The sequence below is a fragment of the Myxine glutinosa genome, chromosome 4 (assembly GCF_964187855.1).
Source record: "Myxine glutinosa chromosome 4, kmMyxGlut1.1, whole genome shotgun sequence".
NCBI classification, from domain to species: domain Eukaryota; kingdom Metazoa; phylum Chordata; class Myxini; order Myxiniformes; family Myxinidae; genus Myxine; species Myxine glutinosa.
Genome location: NC_136264.1, coordinates 89,198,830 through 89,218,878, shown reverse-complemented (window position 1 = coordinate 89,218,878; position 20,049 = coordinate 89,198,830). Strand labels below are relative to the sequence as shown.

Below are 20,049 nucleotides of genomic sequence, written 5' to 3'. Positions count from 1 at the left end.
ATTCCTCTTTTCTCCCGCCTGTGGAACAAACTCCCACACTCCCTTCAATCCCTCTCCTCCCTCCAGGTCTTTAAAACAGCTGTTCACCACCATCTCTTATCTTCCCCCATCCATAACCTTGATCTTTTCTACCCCCACTAATTCACCCCAGATCCACCTTGTTTGAAATTCCAACTTATTTCCTGGAAATCCTGGCAGTGTCCATATGTTTATACCTCTCCCACCCCCCCCCCCCCCCTTCACATGCCTCCCCCCCCTTCACATGCCTCCCCCCCAAAGCCCTCTCCCTCCCACAGATCTCTCGATGTCTCCATGTCTCTCGGTCCCTGCTCTCAAATGTTGTGTTTGTGTCCTTCCCCCTCTCTCCCCATCTTGTCTACCGCTCCCGATGTTATTTGTTTTATGTGTCTGTTTGTCTTTCTGTGTGATTAATGTTCGCTCTTTCACGAGCCTCGATCTTGTATACAAAAAAAAAAAAAAAAAAAAAAAAAGTAAATCGGTTATTAGCCTTCCAACCAAGTAAACCGGTTATTAGCTTTCCAACCAAGTAAATCGGTTATTGGCTTTCCAACCAAGTAAATCGGTTATTAGCTTTCCAACCAAGTAAACCGGTTATTAGCTTTCCAACCAAGTAAATCGGTTATTCGCTTTCCAACCAAGTAAACCGGTTATTAGCTTTCCAACCAAGTAAATCGGTTATTAGCTTTCCAACCAAGTAAATGGATTATTGGCTTTCCAACCAAGTAAACCGGTTATTAGCTTTCCAACCAAGTAAATGGATTATTGGCTTTCCAACCAAGTAAATGGATTATTTGCTTTCCAACCAAGTAAATCGGTTATTAGCTTTCCAACCAAGTAAATCGGTTATTAGCTTTCCAACCAAGTAAATGGATTATTAGCTTTCCAACCAAGTAAATGGATTATTGGCTTTCCAACCAAGTAAACCGGTTATTAGCTTTCCATCCAAGTAAATCGGTTATTAGCTTTCCATCCAAGTAAATCGGTTATTAGCTTTCCAACTAAGTAAATGGATTATTTGCTTTCCAACCAAGTAAATGGATTATTTGCTTTCCAACCAAGTAAATCGGTTATTAGCTTTCCAACTAAGTAAATCGGTTATTAGCTTTCCAACTAAGTAAATCGGTTATTAGCTTTCCATCCAAGTAAATCGGTTATTAGCTTTCCAACCAAGTAAATGGATTATTTGCTTTCCAACCAAGTAAATGGATTATTTGCTTTCCAACCAAGTAAATCGGTTATTGGCTTTCCAACCAAGTAAATCGGTTATTGGCTTTCCAACCAAGTAAATCGGTTATTGGCTTTCCAACCAAGTAAACCGGTTATTGGCTTTCCAACCAAGTAAATCGGTTATTGGCTTTCCAACCAAGTAAACCGGTTATTAACTTTCCAACCAAGTAAATGGATTATTGGCTTTCCAACCAAGTAAATCGGTTATTGGCTTTCCAACCAAGTAAATCGGTTATTGGCTTTCCAACCAAGTAAGTCGGTTATTAGCTTTCCAACCAAGTAAACCGGTTATTAGCTTTCCAACCAAGTAAACCGGTTATTAGCTTTCCAACCAAGTAAACCGGTTATTAGCTTTCCAACAAAGTAAATCGGTTATTGGCTTTCCAACCAAGTAAACCGATTATTAGCTTTCCAACCAAGTAAACCGGTTATTAGCTTTCCAACCAAGTAAATGGATTATTGGCTTTCCGAACAAGTAAATCGGTTATTAGCTTTCCAACCAAGTTATTCGGTTATTAGCTTTCCAACCAAGTAAATGGATTATTAGCTTTCCAACCAAGTAAATGGATTATTGGCTTTCCAACCAAGTAAGTCGGTTATTAGCTTTCCAGCCAAGTAAATCGGTTATTAGCTTTCCAACCAAGTAAATGGATTATTAGCTTTCCAACCAAGGAAATGGATTATTGGCTTTCCAACCAAGTAAGTCGGTTATTAGCTTTCCAACCAAGTAAATGGATTATTGGCTTTCGAACCAAGTAAATGGATTATTTGCTTTCCAACCAAGTAAATGGATTATTTGCTTTCCAACCAAGTAAATCGGTTATTAGCTTTCCAACCAAGTAAATCGGTTATTAGCTTTCCAACCAAGTAAATGGATAATTGGCTTTCCAACCAAGTAAATGGATTATTAGCTTTCCAACCAAGTAAATCGGTGATTAGCTTTCCAACCAAGTAAATCGGTTATTAGCTTTCCAACTAAGTAAATCGGTTATTAGCTTTCCAACCAAGTAAATCGGTTATTAGATTTCCAACTAAGTAAATCGGTTATTAGCTTTCCAACCAAGTAAATCGGTTATTAGCTTTCCAACCAAGTAAATGGATTATTTGCTTTCCAACCAAGTAAATCGGTTATTAGCTTTCCAACCAAGTAAATCGGTTATTGGCTTTCCAACCAAGTAAATCGGTTATTGGCTTTCCAACCAAGTAAATCGGTTATTAGCTTTCCAACTAAGTAAATCGGTTATTAGCTTTCCAACCAAGTAAATCGGTTATTAGCTTTCCAACTAAGTAAATCGGTTATTAGCTTTCCAACTAAGTAAATCGGTTATTAGCTTTCCAACTAAGTAAATCGGTTATTAGCTTTCCAACTAAGTAAATCGGTTATTAGCTTTCCAACCAAGTAAATTGGTTATTAGCTTTCCAACCAAGTAAATCGGTTATTAGCTTTCCAACTAAGTAAATCGGTTATTAGCTTTCCAACCAAGTAAATCGGTTATTAGCTTTCCAACTAAGTAAATCGGTTATTAGCTTTCCAACTAAGTAAATCGGTTATTAGCTTTCCAACCAAGTAAATCGGTTATTAGCTTTCCAACCAAGTAAATAGATTATTTGCTTTCCAACCAAGTAAATGGATTATTTGCTTTCCAACCAAGTAAATCGGTTATTAGCTTTCCAACCAAGTAAATCGGTTATTGGCTTTCCAACCAAGTAAATCGGTTATTGGCTTTCCATCCAAGTAAATCGGTTATTAGCTTTCCAACCAAGTAAATAGATTATTGGCTTTCCAACCAAGTAAGTCAATTATTAGCTTTCCAACCAAGTAAATGGATTATTGGCTTTCCAACCAAGTAAATCGGTTATTAGCTTTCCAACCAAGTAAATGGATTATTGGCTTTCCAACCAAGTAAATCGGTTATTAGCTTTCCAACCAAGTAAATGGATTATTGGCTTTCCAACCAGGTAAGTCGGTTATTAGCTTTCAAACCAAGTAAGTCAATTATTAGCTTTCCAACCAATCCTTCCGAGGTCGGAAAATTGAGTACCGGCTTGCTGGGATGAATGATCACGGTGTATACCCCGATTTAGAATAGGTACACCGTATACCTGCCCATCGTAAGAGGCGACCAAGGGTTGGCGTCAGGAAGGGCATCCGGCCATAAAAAATTGCCTCAAACAGGAAACCATGATTGTCATGGGGCCCGCAAGGCTAACCCCCGCTCTAGCGGGGAAAATGGCCTTAAAACGATCATTCATTCATTTCATTCAACCAAGTAAATGGATTATTGGCTTTCCAACCAAGTAAGTCAATTATTAGCTTTCCAACAAAGTAAATGAATTATTAGCTATCCAACTAAGTAAATGGATTATTGGCTTTCCAACCAAGTAAATGGATTATTGGCTTTCCAACAAAGTCAATCGATTATTTGCTTCCCAACAAAGTAAACGGATTATTGGCTTTCCAACCAAGTAAATGGATTATTGGCTTTCCAACAAAGTAAATCGATTATTGGCTTTCCAACCAAGTAAGTCAATTACTAGCTTTCCAGCCAAGTAAATGGATTATTGGCTTTCTAACAAAGTAAATCGATTATAGGCTTTCCAACAAAGTAAATTGATTATAGGCTTTCCAACAAAGTAAATCGATTATAGGCTTTCCAACAAAGTAAATCGATTATTATTGGCTTTCCAACAAAGTAAATCGATTATAGGCTTTCCAACAAAGTAAATCGATTATTGGCATTCCAACAAAGTAAATCGATTATTGGCTTTCCAACCAAGTAAGTAAATTACTAGCTTTCCAACCAAGTAAATGGATTATTGGCTTTCCAACAAAGTAAATCGATTATTAGCTTTCCAACAAAGTAAATGAATTATTAGCTATCCAACAAAGTAAAAGGATTATTGGCTTTCCAACCAAGTGAATGGATTATTGGCTTTCCAACCAAGTAAATGGATTATTCGCTTTCCAACAAAGTTAATGGATTATTGGCTTTCCAACAAAGTAAATCGATTATTGGCTTTCCAACCAAGTAAGTCAATTAATTATTAGATTTTCAACTAAGTAAGTCAATTGGTAGCTTTCAAGCGTAAAACAATTGGTAGATTTTGAAGGGGAGGGGTGAGGGGGGTGTTTTGAAGGGGAGGGGTGATGGGGGAGTTTTGAAAGGGAGGGGTGAGGGGGAGATTTGAAGGGGTGGGGGGGGGGAGATTTGGAGGGGATGGGTGAGGGGAAGTTTAGGAGGGAGGGGAAAGGGGTGAGTTTAGGAGGGAAGTGGCAGAATTGGGGAAGATTTGAAAATTGGGGGAAGATTTGAAAGGGAGGTGTGTGTGGGGGAAGTTTAGAAAGTGTTGGACGGTTAATGAAAAACGAACATTTATTACCTCCGCCACCAAAGGTGGATGGAGGTTATCTTTTCACCCCTGTCTGTTTGTTTGTTTGTTTGTTTGTTGGTGAACAAAATATCTCAAAAAGTTGTGGACGGATTCGGACGAAATTTGGCAGAGATGTAGTGTATGTCACAAGAACGAAATGTTTAGATTTTGGTGAAGATCCGGATTCGGATCCGGCTAGTATAATTTTTTAAAGCGATTCTTCACCATTGGGAGATAGGGCCAAAAACTATACATTGCGGAGTATCTCAAAACGTTATGGATGGATTTGTACGAAACTTGTTGCACTGGTTGTGTGTGTGACAAGGAAGAATTGATCTGAATGTGGGTTCGGATATTAGAGTTATTTCATTTTTTAAGTGATTCTTCACCATTGAGTGATATGGCCAACCAGGCGGAGGTATGCTTTCTACTGAGTGCCGTTCTAGTTACAAACTGGGTTTATTGTGATTTTAAAGTCAGAGATCCGTTTGAAAACGTTGGAGGAGGGGTGGAATTTAGGGGAGTTTAGAGAATGTAGAAAGGAAGAGCTGAAAGAGATTGAATTTTTTTTTGAAATGAAATGATTTGATAAGGAAATTGAAGAAAGACTTTTAAGTAGGAAGTAGAACAGCGTGTTGTAATATACCACTGAATAAAACACTGCAGGGTAAAGTTTAAACATATTTAAATAATATTTAAACAAAACCGTGAAAAACAATCTGGGGAAAGTCCCTGAAGTGAGGGCGTGGATCTGAGAAAGAAGGAGAAAGGGTTGAATGAGTATGGTAGAAACTAGAATTGGAAAGGTGAGTTTCGGCTGGAGAGGTAGAAGAAAAAGGAGACAAAGGGGGTGGGGCGAGACAACACGCACGTGGTCGTGGGCGGGGACCGCGAGGAGAGAAGGATTTTTTTTTTAATGTATTTAAAACGTTAGACAAAGGGTAAGATGGTCGGGGGAGGTAGGGGATGAAAAGAAAATCAAAGAAAAAGTAATACAGTGAAAGAAAGAACTTTAAGTTTACAAAATACCGACGACGGGACGAGGGAAGCCTCGAAGGGACAGGCCCCGCACGTGGAGCGAACAAAAAACGACTAATTACACGCTAGTTTGCACGAATTACAAACCAAGACTAACTATAAACACACGATAACACATACGCAATAAAATAACCAGTGGAAATTTGACAAGGACACAATTGGGAAAATACTTTAACTTTGATGACGTGGAGAACTCGAAGGACGCTTCCTTGCCGGAGGAACCATAAGCTTTCAAATCTATGGAGTCCCACAACTATTTTTATGAGCAGATGGGTACAGAAAGTTAATGCGACAGCTTTTTCAGATGAAAAGGTTTTATTAACAGCAATGGAAAGTAAGTTATTGTCGTCGTCTTTAAGTTCATGTTTTTACCCCACGCACACGAAGCGAAAAGTGGGGTTAAGCAATTGGTTTATATCCGTCCGTCCACCTGTCTGTCTGTCTTATCAGTTTATGATCGAGGAACAACTTATTTAAATGGAATGTTATATTTTGACCACAAATAGGAACGTGAATAGAGAGACGAATTTGCCGTTTTACCATATATTGGCTCTGAATTCGTCCCGATCGCACATCTGCAGAGAGGAGAGGGATAATATTTTTACTCTGACTGCCTGACAGTCAAACAAAGTAAAAAAACATTACAAACAGGGAACATACTGTTTTTAAGGATGTTATAAACGACACAAACGACAGGCACAAATAACTCATGTAATGTGTTAGGAAAGGTGGTGTAATAGACACTGCAGAACATGGTGGTATAACCTGAATTAATTAATTTACATGGCTTTTACAATGTTTATTTTATTTAATTGAATTATATACTTGAAGACTGTAGAACACATATTGCTTCCTTATCACTTTCAAAAATCTCCAGTTTTGCAGTACAGTGGAACCCCGACATTCGCGGGGGATAACGTTCCTGAAAACTATTGCGAACAAACCCCTCCCCATGTAATAACCCATCTATAAATCTTATTCCCTCTGCCCACCTCCCCCGCCCCTCTGTGCTACAACTTAGCACTGATGAAAATGTCGCTGCAAGCATGAATTTCCTTCTTGCCGTCGTCAACGAGGTCGGCGCGTGAAATATTGTTGAGCCATTTTCCCGCTGTTTTCTTGCTAAATCCTCAGTTTGAGTTCCTTGATTTGCTTCAATTCCTGGGACGTGATTAAACAATCTATCCTTTTCTTTGTTAGCACCATTAGAGCACGCTAGGCCCCGCATTTTCACTTTTAAAAATCACACCAGATCATATGTAGACGCTACTTCTCGTTGTAAACACCACGCTTATCCACCGCACCATTTTGTCTCCCATAATGGCGGCAGCATTATGCGGCCTCATTTTCACAACGGAAGTGATATATTGCACGCAAACTATATTTGCACTCACCTGTGGAAGTCAGAAATGCTACAGCATCTATAAAAGTATACTGAGCTGTTGTTCGAGCGTAAGGTTGATCTATAACCCACACCGGCTTGACTAACGGTGAGCTTGCAATGGGAGACCAGATGAGATGAGGCCAGATTGTGGTGATGATATATTCTTCCTGATGATATATTTCCCTTTTTTTTAACCAGGTTGTGAAAGCGAATATATTTTCATCAGAAGAACTGCTTAGTCACCTGGAAGGGCAGGACGCCATTATTTCCTGCCTTGGGTTTTCCATCAGCTTTTTATCGCCAGTCACCAGCTACTTGGATTCGATGAAGGCAATCGTGGAAACGATGCAAAAAGTGGGCGTTACTCGTCTGGTTACCATGACATCATGGTACACAAATGGTAAATGTGGCTTGCTAAAATGTTTCGCTTCTTATACACACGTTCATGTCTGTCAGTGTGACATGATGTTCCCTCTGATTGGTTGTATGCATTAGCATGCATGTCTTGAGGCCTCTTGTTAACGTGCGGTGTTGTCACCATGACTCGGGTAGATGCGTGAGGTCTCCCGTAATGAGTTCCCAAATGAGACGTGGCTTAGTTTGTACGTTTTGCAGCTAGACAAGAACCTTGCGTAAAGTCGATGCACCAACCAGCAGTTTTGATGATGCAAGCGTCGTCCAAACTATGAACGCAAAGAATATCCAAGTTGCATAATCCCTGTTTGAGTGTATAAACAAATGAGTAGAAGTATAACTGTAATGTGAATGAATTAACTCAAAACATTGCCATGAATGGTTGCTGAAAGGTAAACCTGTGTCGGTGTTGTTGATGTTGTTGATGTTGTTGGTGTGGGAAAATCTTGCATCTTCTCTTCATGTCCGTTTCCAGGTGTTGACAATACGACAACATCACAAAGTTTGTTACTCTCCCTTTTTACCCTTACCAGAGGAGATGGTATTGCATTTGGGTCTGTTTGTCTGTTTCTTTGTTTGACTGCACAAAACATGAGTATGTGTAATTAATTACATTAGACCCTTCAGAACCCTAAGACCCTTTACGACCCCTAAAATCCCATCGAACCTTTACAACCTTGAGACCCATTAAGACCACAAAGATGCTCAGGACTATGAAGACCCACAAAGACCCTAATACCCTTAAAACTCTTAAGACCCCTAAGCCCTTTAAGACCCTTAAAGACACCTGAAACACTTTTAGAGCATTTAGAACCCGAAGGCAATTTGAGACCCCAAAGACCCCCAACAATCCTAAGACCATTTCAGACCCCTAATACCCTATCAAACTCTAAGACCATTTATAACCTTAAAACTCTTTAAGACCCATAGGACCCAAAAGACCCCCGAAGGCAAAATATCCAGAGGACCCAGAGCCCCCAAAAGAAACTGAGGACCCAAAAGATCCAAGACCCTGAGGACCCAAAACACCCAAGTCCCTGAGGATCCCAAAGGACCCAAAAGAGCCATAAGCTCCCAAAGACACAAAATATCACAAGGAACCAAAATACACAAAAAAAAACCCTGAGAACCCAAAGGACAAAACCACACATGCCTAAGTGAGGGTCTGCAATCTCTGATTGCTCTTTCTTGTTTTCTTTACTGCACTATGGATACATGTTTTTTTGGGGGGGTTTTTTGGATGGCTGAATGAAGTTGTGGATATGGAGCAGCATAGTTCTGCAGATATGAGCTTATGCTGTAAGCATTGTGTCGCTTGCAGCTCCAAATGAAGTATCTTGATTGTGTATTGTTTTCCTGGCCTGTTTGACTAGGACTTGGTGGTGATCATTTTGTTCTTTGTATGGAAGGTCGCATTTTGGACTAGGTGGTGATCATGGTTCCTTTTGATGGAAGGAAAGGCTGAAGCTTGTTCAGAAGAAATTAACGATGATGGGTTTGTTTTCCAGGCGAAACTTCTCCGAACTGTCCTTGGACCATACGTTGGGTTCTGCTTCCCATGATTAAAAGTGTTCTGTTAAACATGCGAGAGATGGAGCACTTCCTCATCAACGATTGTGGCGACATAAACTACACTATCGTTCGACCACCTGGTCTGACCAACGACTCTCACACAGGTCTCCCTAGCTCTCGCTTCTTGTTCTTTATTCGCTGTGTGATCTCTCCTGCTTTTTGGTGTTTGCCTTGCTGATGGAAGGCTCTTCTCTGCTCTAGCTGCTCTCTCAGCTCCTCCAGGACACACCAGTTCTTCCACTAACCTCCTCCTGGTTAAATTCCCCCAATTCCAGGCCTAGCCCACGCCTTCACTCTTTTGTTCATCTTTTCTCCCATTTGTGGAACCACCGTCCTGACAATGTTCAATCACACTGTTCCGTCACGGGCTTCAAAGCACGTGATGCACCGACATGAAACCGGTTAGCCAATTCTTCACATTTTGTGTTTTTATTCCGTAAAACACCTGCCTGTGAAATGCCAAGATGACAGTTTGTTTCTGGCCCAATATTTGAATCCAGGTAAGACAGCTCAGAGGTGAAGGTGCGCATGTACCTCTCGGCTATCCTGCCAGCCCAACCCAACCTAATCCAATCGTTACACACAAGTTACTGTGTTCTTTCTACCTCTCTCTCTCTCTACCTCTCTCCTCTTCTCCTTTTTATTCATTGCCATGCTTGATGTGTCCACCTGTTGCTCCACTGCCCCACTATCAGTTTGTTGCCTTTTTACCCCTCTGTCACCTCGTTCTTCCATGAGCCTCGATCTTGTGTGGAAATATTGCAGCAATACATACTTGAAACATAAATAAATAAAGTTTACATGTCTTTGACTATTGTATATCGATGAACTTTTGATCCATACAATTTCCATAGCTATTGAGTGGCTATTACTTTTCAATTAACTCCTTAAATGTTCTACCGTGCGTCTTGTGTGGGGTCGTTTTATTTACTGAGTGCAATTCAAGTTTGTATTGTTCCTTCTCTCCTCCACCTCCCACCGCCCCATCCCGGGCCCCCTTGCTTGTGCACTTTGAGGGCCATTTCTGTGGAACATGCATTTGCTAGAAGGGGTAAATTGGGGGAATTATGGCAGATAGAGAGACAACAGGATGATTCGTGACTCTCGAGAAGTGTTGATCTTGGTCTAAAGTGCCCCAGATGTGAAAACACACAAGGATTAAAAACAAACTTTTTTTTGAGACTTCCTAAATTATTTATCTGTGAGGGTATGTTAAAAAGTAAAGCCTCCTATTCTTTTTCTCCAAAACTGGGAAAGATATTCGAATGAAACAAAGATACAGTGCATTCAGAAAGTATTCAGACCCCTTCACTTTTTTCACATTTTGTTATGTTGCAGCCTTATGCTGAAATCGTTTAAATTCATTTTTTCCCTCATCAATCTACACTCAATACTCCATAATGACAAAGAGAAAACAGGAGTTTAGAAAGTTTTGCAAAGTTATTAAAAAGTAAAAACTGAAATATCACTGACATATCCGTCTGGCCACTCTGCCATAAAGCCCAGATCGGTGGGGTGTTGCAGTGATGGTTGGCCTTCTGGAAGTTTCTCCCATCTCCACATAGGATCTCTGGAGCTCAGCCTAAGTGACCATCGGGTTCTTGGTCACCTCTATTACCAAGGCCCTTCTCCCCCGATTCCTCAGTTTGGCCGGGCGGCCAGCTCTAGGAAGAGTCCTATGGAGGTCCTCAATGCCAAACAGGAAATTAGAGCTGTCTCCCTCGACATATCGCGTGCCTTCGATACGGTCTGGCACCCCGCTCTGCTCACCAAACTCTCCTCCTTTGGTATCCATGGAAATCTCCACGCATGGCTGGCGGACTTCCTCTCTTGTCGTAGTCAACGTGTGGCCATGAATGGGTTTCTCTCATCTCCTCTTCCTGTTCAGGCTGGAGTTCCCCAAGGCAGTGTTCTGGGCCCTGTGCTTTTTCTGGTCTTCATCAATGATCTCTCTGACTCTCTTGAAAATCCTCTCTATCTCTTTGCTGATGACTCCACTCTCTGCCGTTGCATTCCTCATCCCTCAGATCGGCAGTCTGCAGCCTCCTCACTCTCTGCAGACCTGGACAAAATCACAGACTGGGCAAACAAGTGGAACATGTCTTTCAATCCTGACAAATCTCACACTCTGACGATGTCTCTCCGAAAAGACCGACTGGACAACCCTCCCATCCACTTTCTGAATAATCCTCTCCAAGAAGTTCTGTCACTCAAGCTTTTGGGTCTCACTATCTGCCATGATCTTTCCTGGGAAAACCACATTTCAAATCTGGCCTCCAAAGCCAGTCACCGACTGGGCATCCTCCGTCGTGCGAAGTCCTTCCTTGGCACACCTGAGCTCCTCACCACATACAAGGCTTTCATCCGCAGCTCAATGGAATACTGCTCTCCCCTCTGGGCTGGTGCTCCTGCCTCACACCTAGCTCATCTTCACGCTGTTGAAACCAAAGCGTTCAGAATCATTGGAATCTCCCGCGATGACGCTATCTCCGAGGGCCTTTCACTTATTCACCGCAGGCAGGTTGGTGGTCTTTCCGTCTTCTACCGACTCCTCTCCGGCCTTGCTCCCCCAGCTCTCTCTGGGCTCTGTCCCCCAAATATTCCTGCAGGTCGCACAAGATCTGCCTGCAACCCTCTTATGGTTAAACTGCCAAAATCAAGACTCTCTGCTCACCTTCACTCCTTCAATCCTCTTTTCTCCCGCCTCTGGAACAAACTCCCTCACTCTCTTCAATGCCACTCCTCCGTCCAGGTCTTTAAAACGGCTGTTCACCACCATCTCTTATCTTCCCCAATCCAAAACCTTGATCTTTTCTACCCCCGCTAATTTCAACACAAATCCACTTTTTTGAGGTGACTTTTGTCTTCTTTCCTGGAAGTCCTTGGTGTCCTTGCGTTTTATACCTATCCTGCCTCCCCCAGGCCCTCTGCCTCCCACACATCTCCCTATGTCCCTGCCCTCAAATGTTGTGTTTGTGTGCTTCCTCCCCTTCTCTCCCCATCTTGTCGACCGCTCCCATTTTTATATACTTTGTTTACTTGTTTGTTTGATTTGTTTGCTTGATAAATGTTAGCTCTTTCACGAGCCTCGATTCTGTATACAAAAAAAAAAGAAAAAAAAAGTCCTGGTTGTTCCAAACTTCTTCCATTTAAGAATTATGGAGGCCACTGTGCTCTTGGGAACCTTCAATGCAGCAGAATTTTTTTTTGTAGCTCTCCCCAAATCTGTGCCTCGACACAATCCTGTCTCTGAGCTCTGCAGGCAGTTCCTTCGACCTCATGGCTTGGTTTTTGCTCTGATAATGCATTGTCAGCTGTGAGACCTTATATAGACAGGTGTGTGCCTTTCCAAATCATATCCAATCAATTGAATTTACCACAGGTTGACTCCAATCAAGGTGTAGAAACATCTCAAAGATGATCAAGAGAAATGGGAGGCACCTGAGCTAAATTTCAAGTGTCATAGCAAAGGGTATGAATACTTATGTCAATGTGATATTTCAGTTTTTTCTTTTTAATAAATTTGCAAAACTTTCTAAAATCCTGTTTTCTCTTTGTCATTATGGGGTATTGAGTGTAGATTGATGAGGGAAAAAATGAATTTAAACGATTTCAGCATAAGGCTGCAACATAACAAAATGTGAAAAAAGTGAAAGGGTCTGAATACTTTCTGAATGTACTGTAGATAACAACATTGATCTTTATTCTACCGTGGTGCGTATTTATTTATCAACATACCACTGCGGTCCACACATTTCTGCAAACGTTCAAGGAGTTTTGTGATACCGTCACAATAGAACTGCGTGTTCTGCTGACTTAACCAGCACTTCACATCGACCTTGAGATCGCCAGAATAAAAATATGGGCCATACCCCTGGACACTCCTAGTAGAATAAAGCAGTATACTACACTGACGAAACGTATTGTCGTGCGAATACCCTCCGGTTAATACCAGGGCTCGCGAATGACCAGAACGGCTTTAATTGAGGCGACGACCAAATACGGATTTTGCTATCAACCACGGGAGAAAAAATGAAGAAGAAGAGGTGGAAGCGCTTACCGATAGCGATCCAATCACAGCTCCGATCCTGCAGGGGAATTACTCAAAATGGGAATCCGGGGTAAAATGTACAAAAGGAAACACGTTTATTTCGGAACCCGAGAACAAGGAACGCGATGGTAAATAAATAATGATCCTAAATTGGGATCCCACACACCGACTTCCAAATACGAGAGAGGGGGAAATGAATTAACAAAATAACATGTTCGTCGTGGGTTTGTGTAATGTGGTGCGAGCTTATCTGTCTGTCGTCCAACGTGGCCCCATCCGGCTCCAAGCTCCAAGTCAATCGCACACGAGGCCCCAGCACCACTCCAAGCTCCGCACAGATGGCGAAGCAACGACCACCAGGACCTCTCAAGACGAAGAGCCAAGAGCCAAGGACCGACAACGAAGAGCAAAGGATCAGCACAACTCAACACCAAGAGCAAACCTTCCAGCACGAAGAAGAGAAGCGCAGAGACCAAAAAGAAGGGCAAGAGCTTCAAGCACAGAGAGAGAGAGATCTCCAATACGAAGGGGTCCAGCACGAAGAGAGCAAAATGTCGTCCAGCGAGCCCTTTTGTAACTTTGCCATTTGACGTCAGTTCTGGCGCGCTACCAACCAGAGCCTCGTAGCTTCCCGCCGTCCACCGAACCTTCTAACGCCTTCCCTCCAATGAACAACCTCCTTCTCAGTCATGGTTTTGCGCCTTCAGCGCTGATTGGTTCAAGGCTCACGCCAACCAATCACAGTCCTCCTGGGCGTGGTTACAGCTCGTCTCACGCAATGTTACTAGGCCAGCTGGTGGTGTGGCTGGCGGCGGCCATCCGGTGGTGCCCCGATCTGGCTTCCTGCCGGTCTTCTTCCAAGGTCATTGTAAGGGAAGAGGAATTATTTAATGTTGCACTAAAGGGCCTATCTAAGTGTTTATATGGGTATGCATTGCCATAAGGGACAAAGAATGATTACCAGGTCTGACGCACAGGGGTCTCATCTTAATCCCTACAACTATTTAACACACGAACATCCTTGTATGTTCACAGGTATACTCTTACCCCGCCAAACCGCCTAAAAAACACAGAACTTATTACAGGTAGATTCCCTATCGCGACAGTCGAATACCTACCTATACAGATCTACCTGGCTCTAGATATTCCTTTACCTCCCGACATAACAGTATTTTAAGCAGCATCACGGTATTTTAAACCAATTTCAATTGTTTCAAGAAGACAGGGCAGCGTGCTGAATCATACTAATGCAATCATAAGACTTTAAACAAACAAACAAACAAATACCTATTTTGGGGGGCAATCCCCCCAACCCGTATACCTCCTCAGACCCCAATTTTTCTAATGCCTTGAACAAACATTGGTATATCAAGGTTGATGAAGGTTGTGATCAAGTTTCATTTAAATTGTGTGTAGTTTCGGAGAAAAGAGCAAATACCTACTTTGGGGGGCAACCCCCCCACTTTGGAGGGCAACCGCCATAGACCCCGATTTTATTTTTTTATGCCGGGAATAAACATTTATACATCATGGGTGATGAACAGAATGTTGTGGTCAAGTTTTCTTGGAATTGTATGTGTAGTTTTTGAAAAGGAAGCAAATACCTATTTTGGGGGCAAACGCCCATAGACACCAATTTTTCTAATGCCTTGAACAAACATTGGTACATCATGGGTGATGTAGGTTGTAGTGAAGTTTCATCGAAATCGTGTGTGTAGTTTCTGAGAAGAAAAATACCTATTCGGGGGGCAGGTTTGCGATTCAAATGAAGTTAAGAGTAGGGTGTTATGGGATTAGTATCATCTATAACATCCTGTAAATGTGAACGCAATGCCTTATAAGTAGACTTTGCTGTTCAATAAATGATTATAATTGTTGTGAGGTGAATAATAAATTTGTGAAAAATGCGTTTGTGCATGTGTGCGTGCAGACAAGGAATTCCTAACAACGATCGACGCCTTTTCTGTCATGCTGCCAGACAACTGTGACATTGGATTATCTGGATTTCATGTCAGTCGGGCAGATGTCGCCCGTTTCATGTTGCATGCTCTGAGCTCAGATAAGTGGGACAAAAAAGCTGTGGCTATTGCTCTGGTTTGAGGATCGAAAATAATTGACCACTGTTTCCAAGCCAAATTGTATCACATGATGGCATAGTCTTAGGTGCAGCAGGTAATGGGGAATTCGTTTATCGCACCGTTCGGATTGTATACACGTGTAGATTCTTATTGGTGCTGCCACCTCGTCTGTTCCACCCACAACTGCCGTCACTACTGTGTGCCTCATCACCGCTTTCATACTTGCCTTATTTTTATTGTTTCATAAACGATCGTATAAATAATCGCACACTTGCATACATAGGTGGTTTTTTTTCTTATTGATCAATGCTGTGCGAAAATGAAGGTGATGCTAATTGATAAGTTTCAAAAAGAACAACACACAAGGGAGCATCTGCCATTTAACAGTGTGAGTGAGTGACTCCCAGCTGTGCATCTGAATCCCCCAGTGTACAATACTAGGAAATAGCTGTGCAAATGCAAGGAAATGCGACAGATGACCCTGATTAGTATAGGTCTAGTGCCTGCTTGTTGGCACCTTGCGTATCTGACCCGATTTCCCTGCAACACTGCACCCCATCCCTCCCTCCAGCATGCAACCCTTTTCCAACCCCTGTGCTTCCACACACATCAAAACACAACACATGGATCTTGCAACAGAACTTTTGATACCTATACTGCCATTACATATATCGATAGTTTTCCGATACCTTTCCTAAAAATGGCTTGTATTTTGATCGAGATATCTTAGGGTGTTCTGTATTTTAAATGCAAAGCAATGGAGTGGAAGAAAAATGGTCACTCATCGAGCTGCCGGGTTTCCGCTCGAACCGCCATCAGAATGAGCAGTGCCTCTCTAGATATTGCATTGCACTACTGCCATATTATTTGATGTCACACCCTTCCCCTCTTAAGTAGTTCCACCACAATCAAAACCCAACATTTAATATTCTTACTTGCAATGTAAAGTCAACCCGTAATACGGGACTTTCCAAATGACTTAATCTGCCCCCAGGATGCTAGGTGCGCAAGTGCAGAACTCCTCAGCAACAATGTTTATTCAGGTATGTTAAGGTGAATTGTGTGTGAGAGACGAGGATTCTTCCATGGAATGGCTCACAAAGCGTCAAAACGAACCGAAAAAGGCGGGGAAAAGTAACAACGAGAAAGGGATGTGTCTCTGCACAACAAAATTCTTGGAGAACTTTCTCAACTCGCCCAAAATATTGAGGTCTTTGGCCCATACTGCATTGACGTGGACGAGTCGGTGCAAGTCCCAGACTGTGGATGGGTGCATACTACCTGAACTGTTGATCATCCCTATCAGAGAATGGACTTTGACCCTTGTCAGATTACCTCGTGTGAACCTGGCAGGCTTGGTGATTGATTCAATGGGTGTCTACTATTGGAAAGATGATGCCGCCATTACCAGCATTCAGGCAGACTACGCAGAGGGAGACACCATATCTAGTTTGGATGCTTCTTAACACTGATGGGAAGGTCATCTCTGGTACTTGTCAATGCAAAGCATAAGTTTAAAATAATGATATTTACTATTAATCAAGTCAGAGGTTCGGGGTGTAGTGTAAACTGTTAGGGCTGTTATAAATATATTGTTCATTTGTTTCCAGGGCACCAAGATCAATTTTATTAGACTTTTGCATCTATTGGTAAAAGAAGAAGCTCTGCCATGTGTGTTATATCCACTGGTGGAGCTTGATCATTGTATTAACAGGAGAAGGTTCGGACTCGACACCTCGCTTCCACAAATATTTTTTGTATTTCCGTGAATCCGATTTGCATCAAGGAACAACAATTATGGTTAACCACATCGGAATTGCCACTCCTTCATTAAAGTGCTGAAAATTATGTTTAAAAGACCATTTGACTTGCAGGTTTCATGCCAGAAATGGCAGGTTAAAAGTGCCTGGCGTGCAGAACAATCCATGAAAAAGCACATAGCACTTGCACAAAAGGCCTCATAAGCATTCCAATGTCATTTGGAAAATCCCTTATTGTCTGCATTATATTGTTATGGTGCCGGTTTTGGGGTTTACCACAAGAGGAACTTCTCGAACTCCTCCCAAGCTCCTGGTCCTCAGGCAGGGATAACCACTGTCCGGCGGGTTGCTCGTCAACCACAAACGTCAATTGATACTGCCAAACCTGGCAGTGTCCTCATTACGAAATGCGTTACCTTTCTGGTGGGTTGGCGATACCAATTGGGGCATGTGCCCTTGATGCGTACTTGTCTGCTTAATCAGGTATGGTCAAGCAGAACCTTCAAATACACACTGGCTAAATTACGGAGCCAATCGCTGTGGCAGAACTTCCCGGATATTTAGACTATTACACACTTAATCGAGTCAATAGGAAACGAGACGAAATAGGCAGGCTGGAAACAACCATTTACCAAACGAGCAACTATTTACAGGTAACAATCATCAAAAGAGACATATTAATATAAACACAGTAATTAAATGTAAAAGAACAGGCACTGTTATAAAGTTGCAACAAGCAAAGAAACAACGCAGTCAAAAAGTCTTATCCCCTTCTACAATCTTACAACTATACACATGACATGGGCACAGCAGATCACACCGCGGGAATTTAGAGAGGAAGACAAAGAACGGTAGAGGTTAACGGTCAGGGCGTGTTGGTGGCTCTTGGACTCACTAGGAGGCACCGCCAATTGGCGTGTACCAATCCTGATACAGGCAAGGAAAAGGGGGGATGTCAGTGGTAGAGGTAGAATGTGGAAGTGGGAGGGTGTGCGTTAGAGGAAAATGTGAGGTGCGTGTCAGTAAGTCAGCCCTGAAAAGGACAAGAGCTGGTCGTTGATGGCTTCTTGGTGCTGATTGGTCGCTCTTTGGGAGTCTTAGGTATACAAATTAAGAGAGATAATGAGAGGGATAGGAAGAGAAATTCGTGTTTCTCAGCTTGGAGCTATTGCCACTCGCCAGGGACTGCTGCCTGCTCGCCCTCGCTCTCTCCGCTCAGCACAGCCTGCCTCCAGTGCACTCTGTCCTGTCTCCAACATGAACTCCTGGCATTACTTTCCTCGGTCCCAGCAGACAAGCAGGTTGTCTCCGGTGCAGCAGAAGTCCCTGGCATGGTTGAACAGCCATGAATGCTCTGGCGTTCCATTATTTAAGCCGTTTGCTCGTGGCAGAGATTTAGGGATCAAAGTTAATGGGAGGTGGAGTTTCTGGGAGCAAAGGTCATGTCGTGATCCTTGACCCGCGACAGGAGGCCTCGATTGGTGCGCTCCCGAAGCACTGCCTCCCCCTGTTGTGAATCACTTGGGCCGGAGACATCCCTTGTACCATACTGTCTTCTTTAACAAACTTTCCCGCCTGCCAACTCTTCCCGCCGAACGAGTTTAAAAAGGAGAAGCTTAATGCTCCTTTTCCCTTTTGATATTGTGGTTCATGTGAGGTGCGTGGGTTAATAAAATGTGTGTGGCACATGAAAGGTAGTTAAAGCAGGGACTGTTATTGTGGTGGCTTGGGTTCAATACGGTGTGTCCTAATGTCTACAATGTGCTTGGAAAGAGAGAAACTAAATGGATTAAAGGAAAAATTAACACAATTTACCCTTTGTTGTTGGTTTTTTTTCATCTTCTGCCACACCGTATTGTGGAAAACTGACCATTTTTTTGTTTTATGTCTGGCTGTGCCTCCAGTGGATGTACTCCCCACGGTAAAGCCGAAAGCTTCAATAAATCAGCCCAATAAATCTAACAGATTAATGTGCTCAAGATTTTTGTTGTTGTTTACTGGATTTGGAGCTCCTTTGTGTCATTGACATGGCGTCATTGCATTTATTGAGGTCAGCCATGTTGGCCTGCCTTTGCAATCACAGGAGCCATTTTCTTATTTTACTTGTGAACATGACTGCGATAGGTTAGCAACTTATCATTTTCCAAGAAGCGCATGGAGAACAAACAAGTACATTTTGCAGGTTCTATTTTTTCAGTGAGGCTCCACAAAGACAGCAGCTACACCTACTTCCTGGTTGACAAAAACTGGCGTAATTCTGTAACCAAACATCAGGAACGTCATTGAAGGAGCATCGACCAGTCTGCTGTTCAAAAAAATATAGTTTAAAAAATAGGACAACTGGACATGTAGCTTGTCTGGGTCCTGGCCTAATGTTGTAGCCCAAATTTGGTAGCATTCTGACTGAAATTTATTTAGTCGGCCATTTTAACACACTTCCGGTCACGTGATCGGCATTACCACCGCAATTTAACATCCCTACCATGGCCTAATTTTGCAACCCACATCTGGTAGTAGGCCTATTCTGACTGGTGAGTCTGAAGAAAAAGAATTTTGAAGGAATTTACTAAAACCTCCATTTTGACACACTTCCGGTTACGTGACCGGAACGAGCTTTGTAACTCCCTGTTACCAGTCAGGAGCGGAACCCTGCTGCCAAATTTCAGCCGGATCGGCCCAGAGGATTTGGCCGGCAAAGTCAAAATACATGACAGATGGATGGTGCACGATGACGATGGTTGGTGCCCCCCCCCCCCCCCCCTGCAGGAATCTCCACAACTTGTCTGTTCCGGTGCTGGGAATCATGTGAACCCGATTGCATCTGTATTACTTGTGACATGGTGGACTTGACCCAGTGCATGACTCAGTTGGCCATCTTCTGAAGAACGACTTGTACGGGGATCGTTGAAGGCATAAAGCGGCCTGCAGGTCACATTCACACACCATCCTGGCACAGCCGCCATTATAACCAGCTGTGAAGTAAAAGGAAAGGGGTTTGGAGTAAGGACAAGACGTGGACAAAGTCATACTTTCTTCTCTTGTGTGCAGCACATCATTTACTGGGGGTGCAGCTGTGCTGTTGATGCAGTGCCCTCTGAGGGTTAAAGAAGTCATTGGGAATTTGGCCAGCGG

At 42.6% G+C, this 20,049-nt stretch overlaps 2 protein-coding genes across 2 annotated transcripts in view; one reads left to right on the top strand and one right to left on the bottom strand.

The window, feature by feature from the left end:
• The window catches only part of BLVRB (biliverdin reductase B), a 41,831-nt gene extending 23,104 nt beyond the window's left edge, over positions 1-18,727 (top strand). Inside the window, exons 3-5 of the mRNA XM_068112905.2 lie at positions 7,241-7,442; positions 8,965-9,132; positions 15,010-18,727. Of these exons, the coding sequence (XP_067969006.1) occupies positions 7,241-7,442; positions 8,965-9,132; positions 15,010-15,179 (540 nt within the window). The 3' untranslated portion in view covers positions 15,180-18,727. The remainder of the gene's footprint in view (positions 1-7,240; positions 7,443-8,964; positions 9,133-15,009) is intronic.
• LOC137424971 (acidic phospholipase A2 E-like) overlaps positions 18,241-20,049 on the bottom strand; it is a 30,859-nt gene continuing 29,050 nt past the window's right edge. Inside the window, exon 4 of the mRNA XM_078776133.1 lies at positions 18,241-19,889. Coding sequence (XP_078632259.1) covers positions 19,744-19,889 — 146 coding nt within the window. The 3' untranslated portion in view covers positions 18,241-19,743. The remainder of the gene's footprint in view (positions 19,890-20,049) is intronic.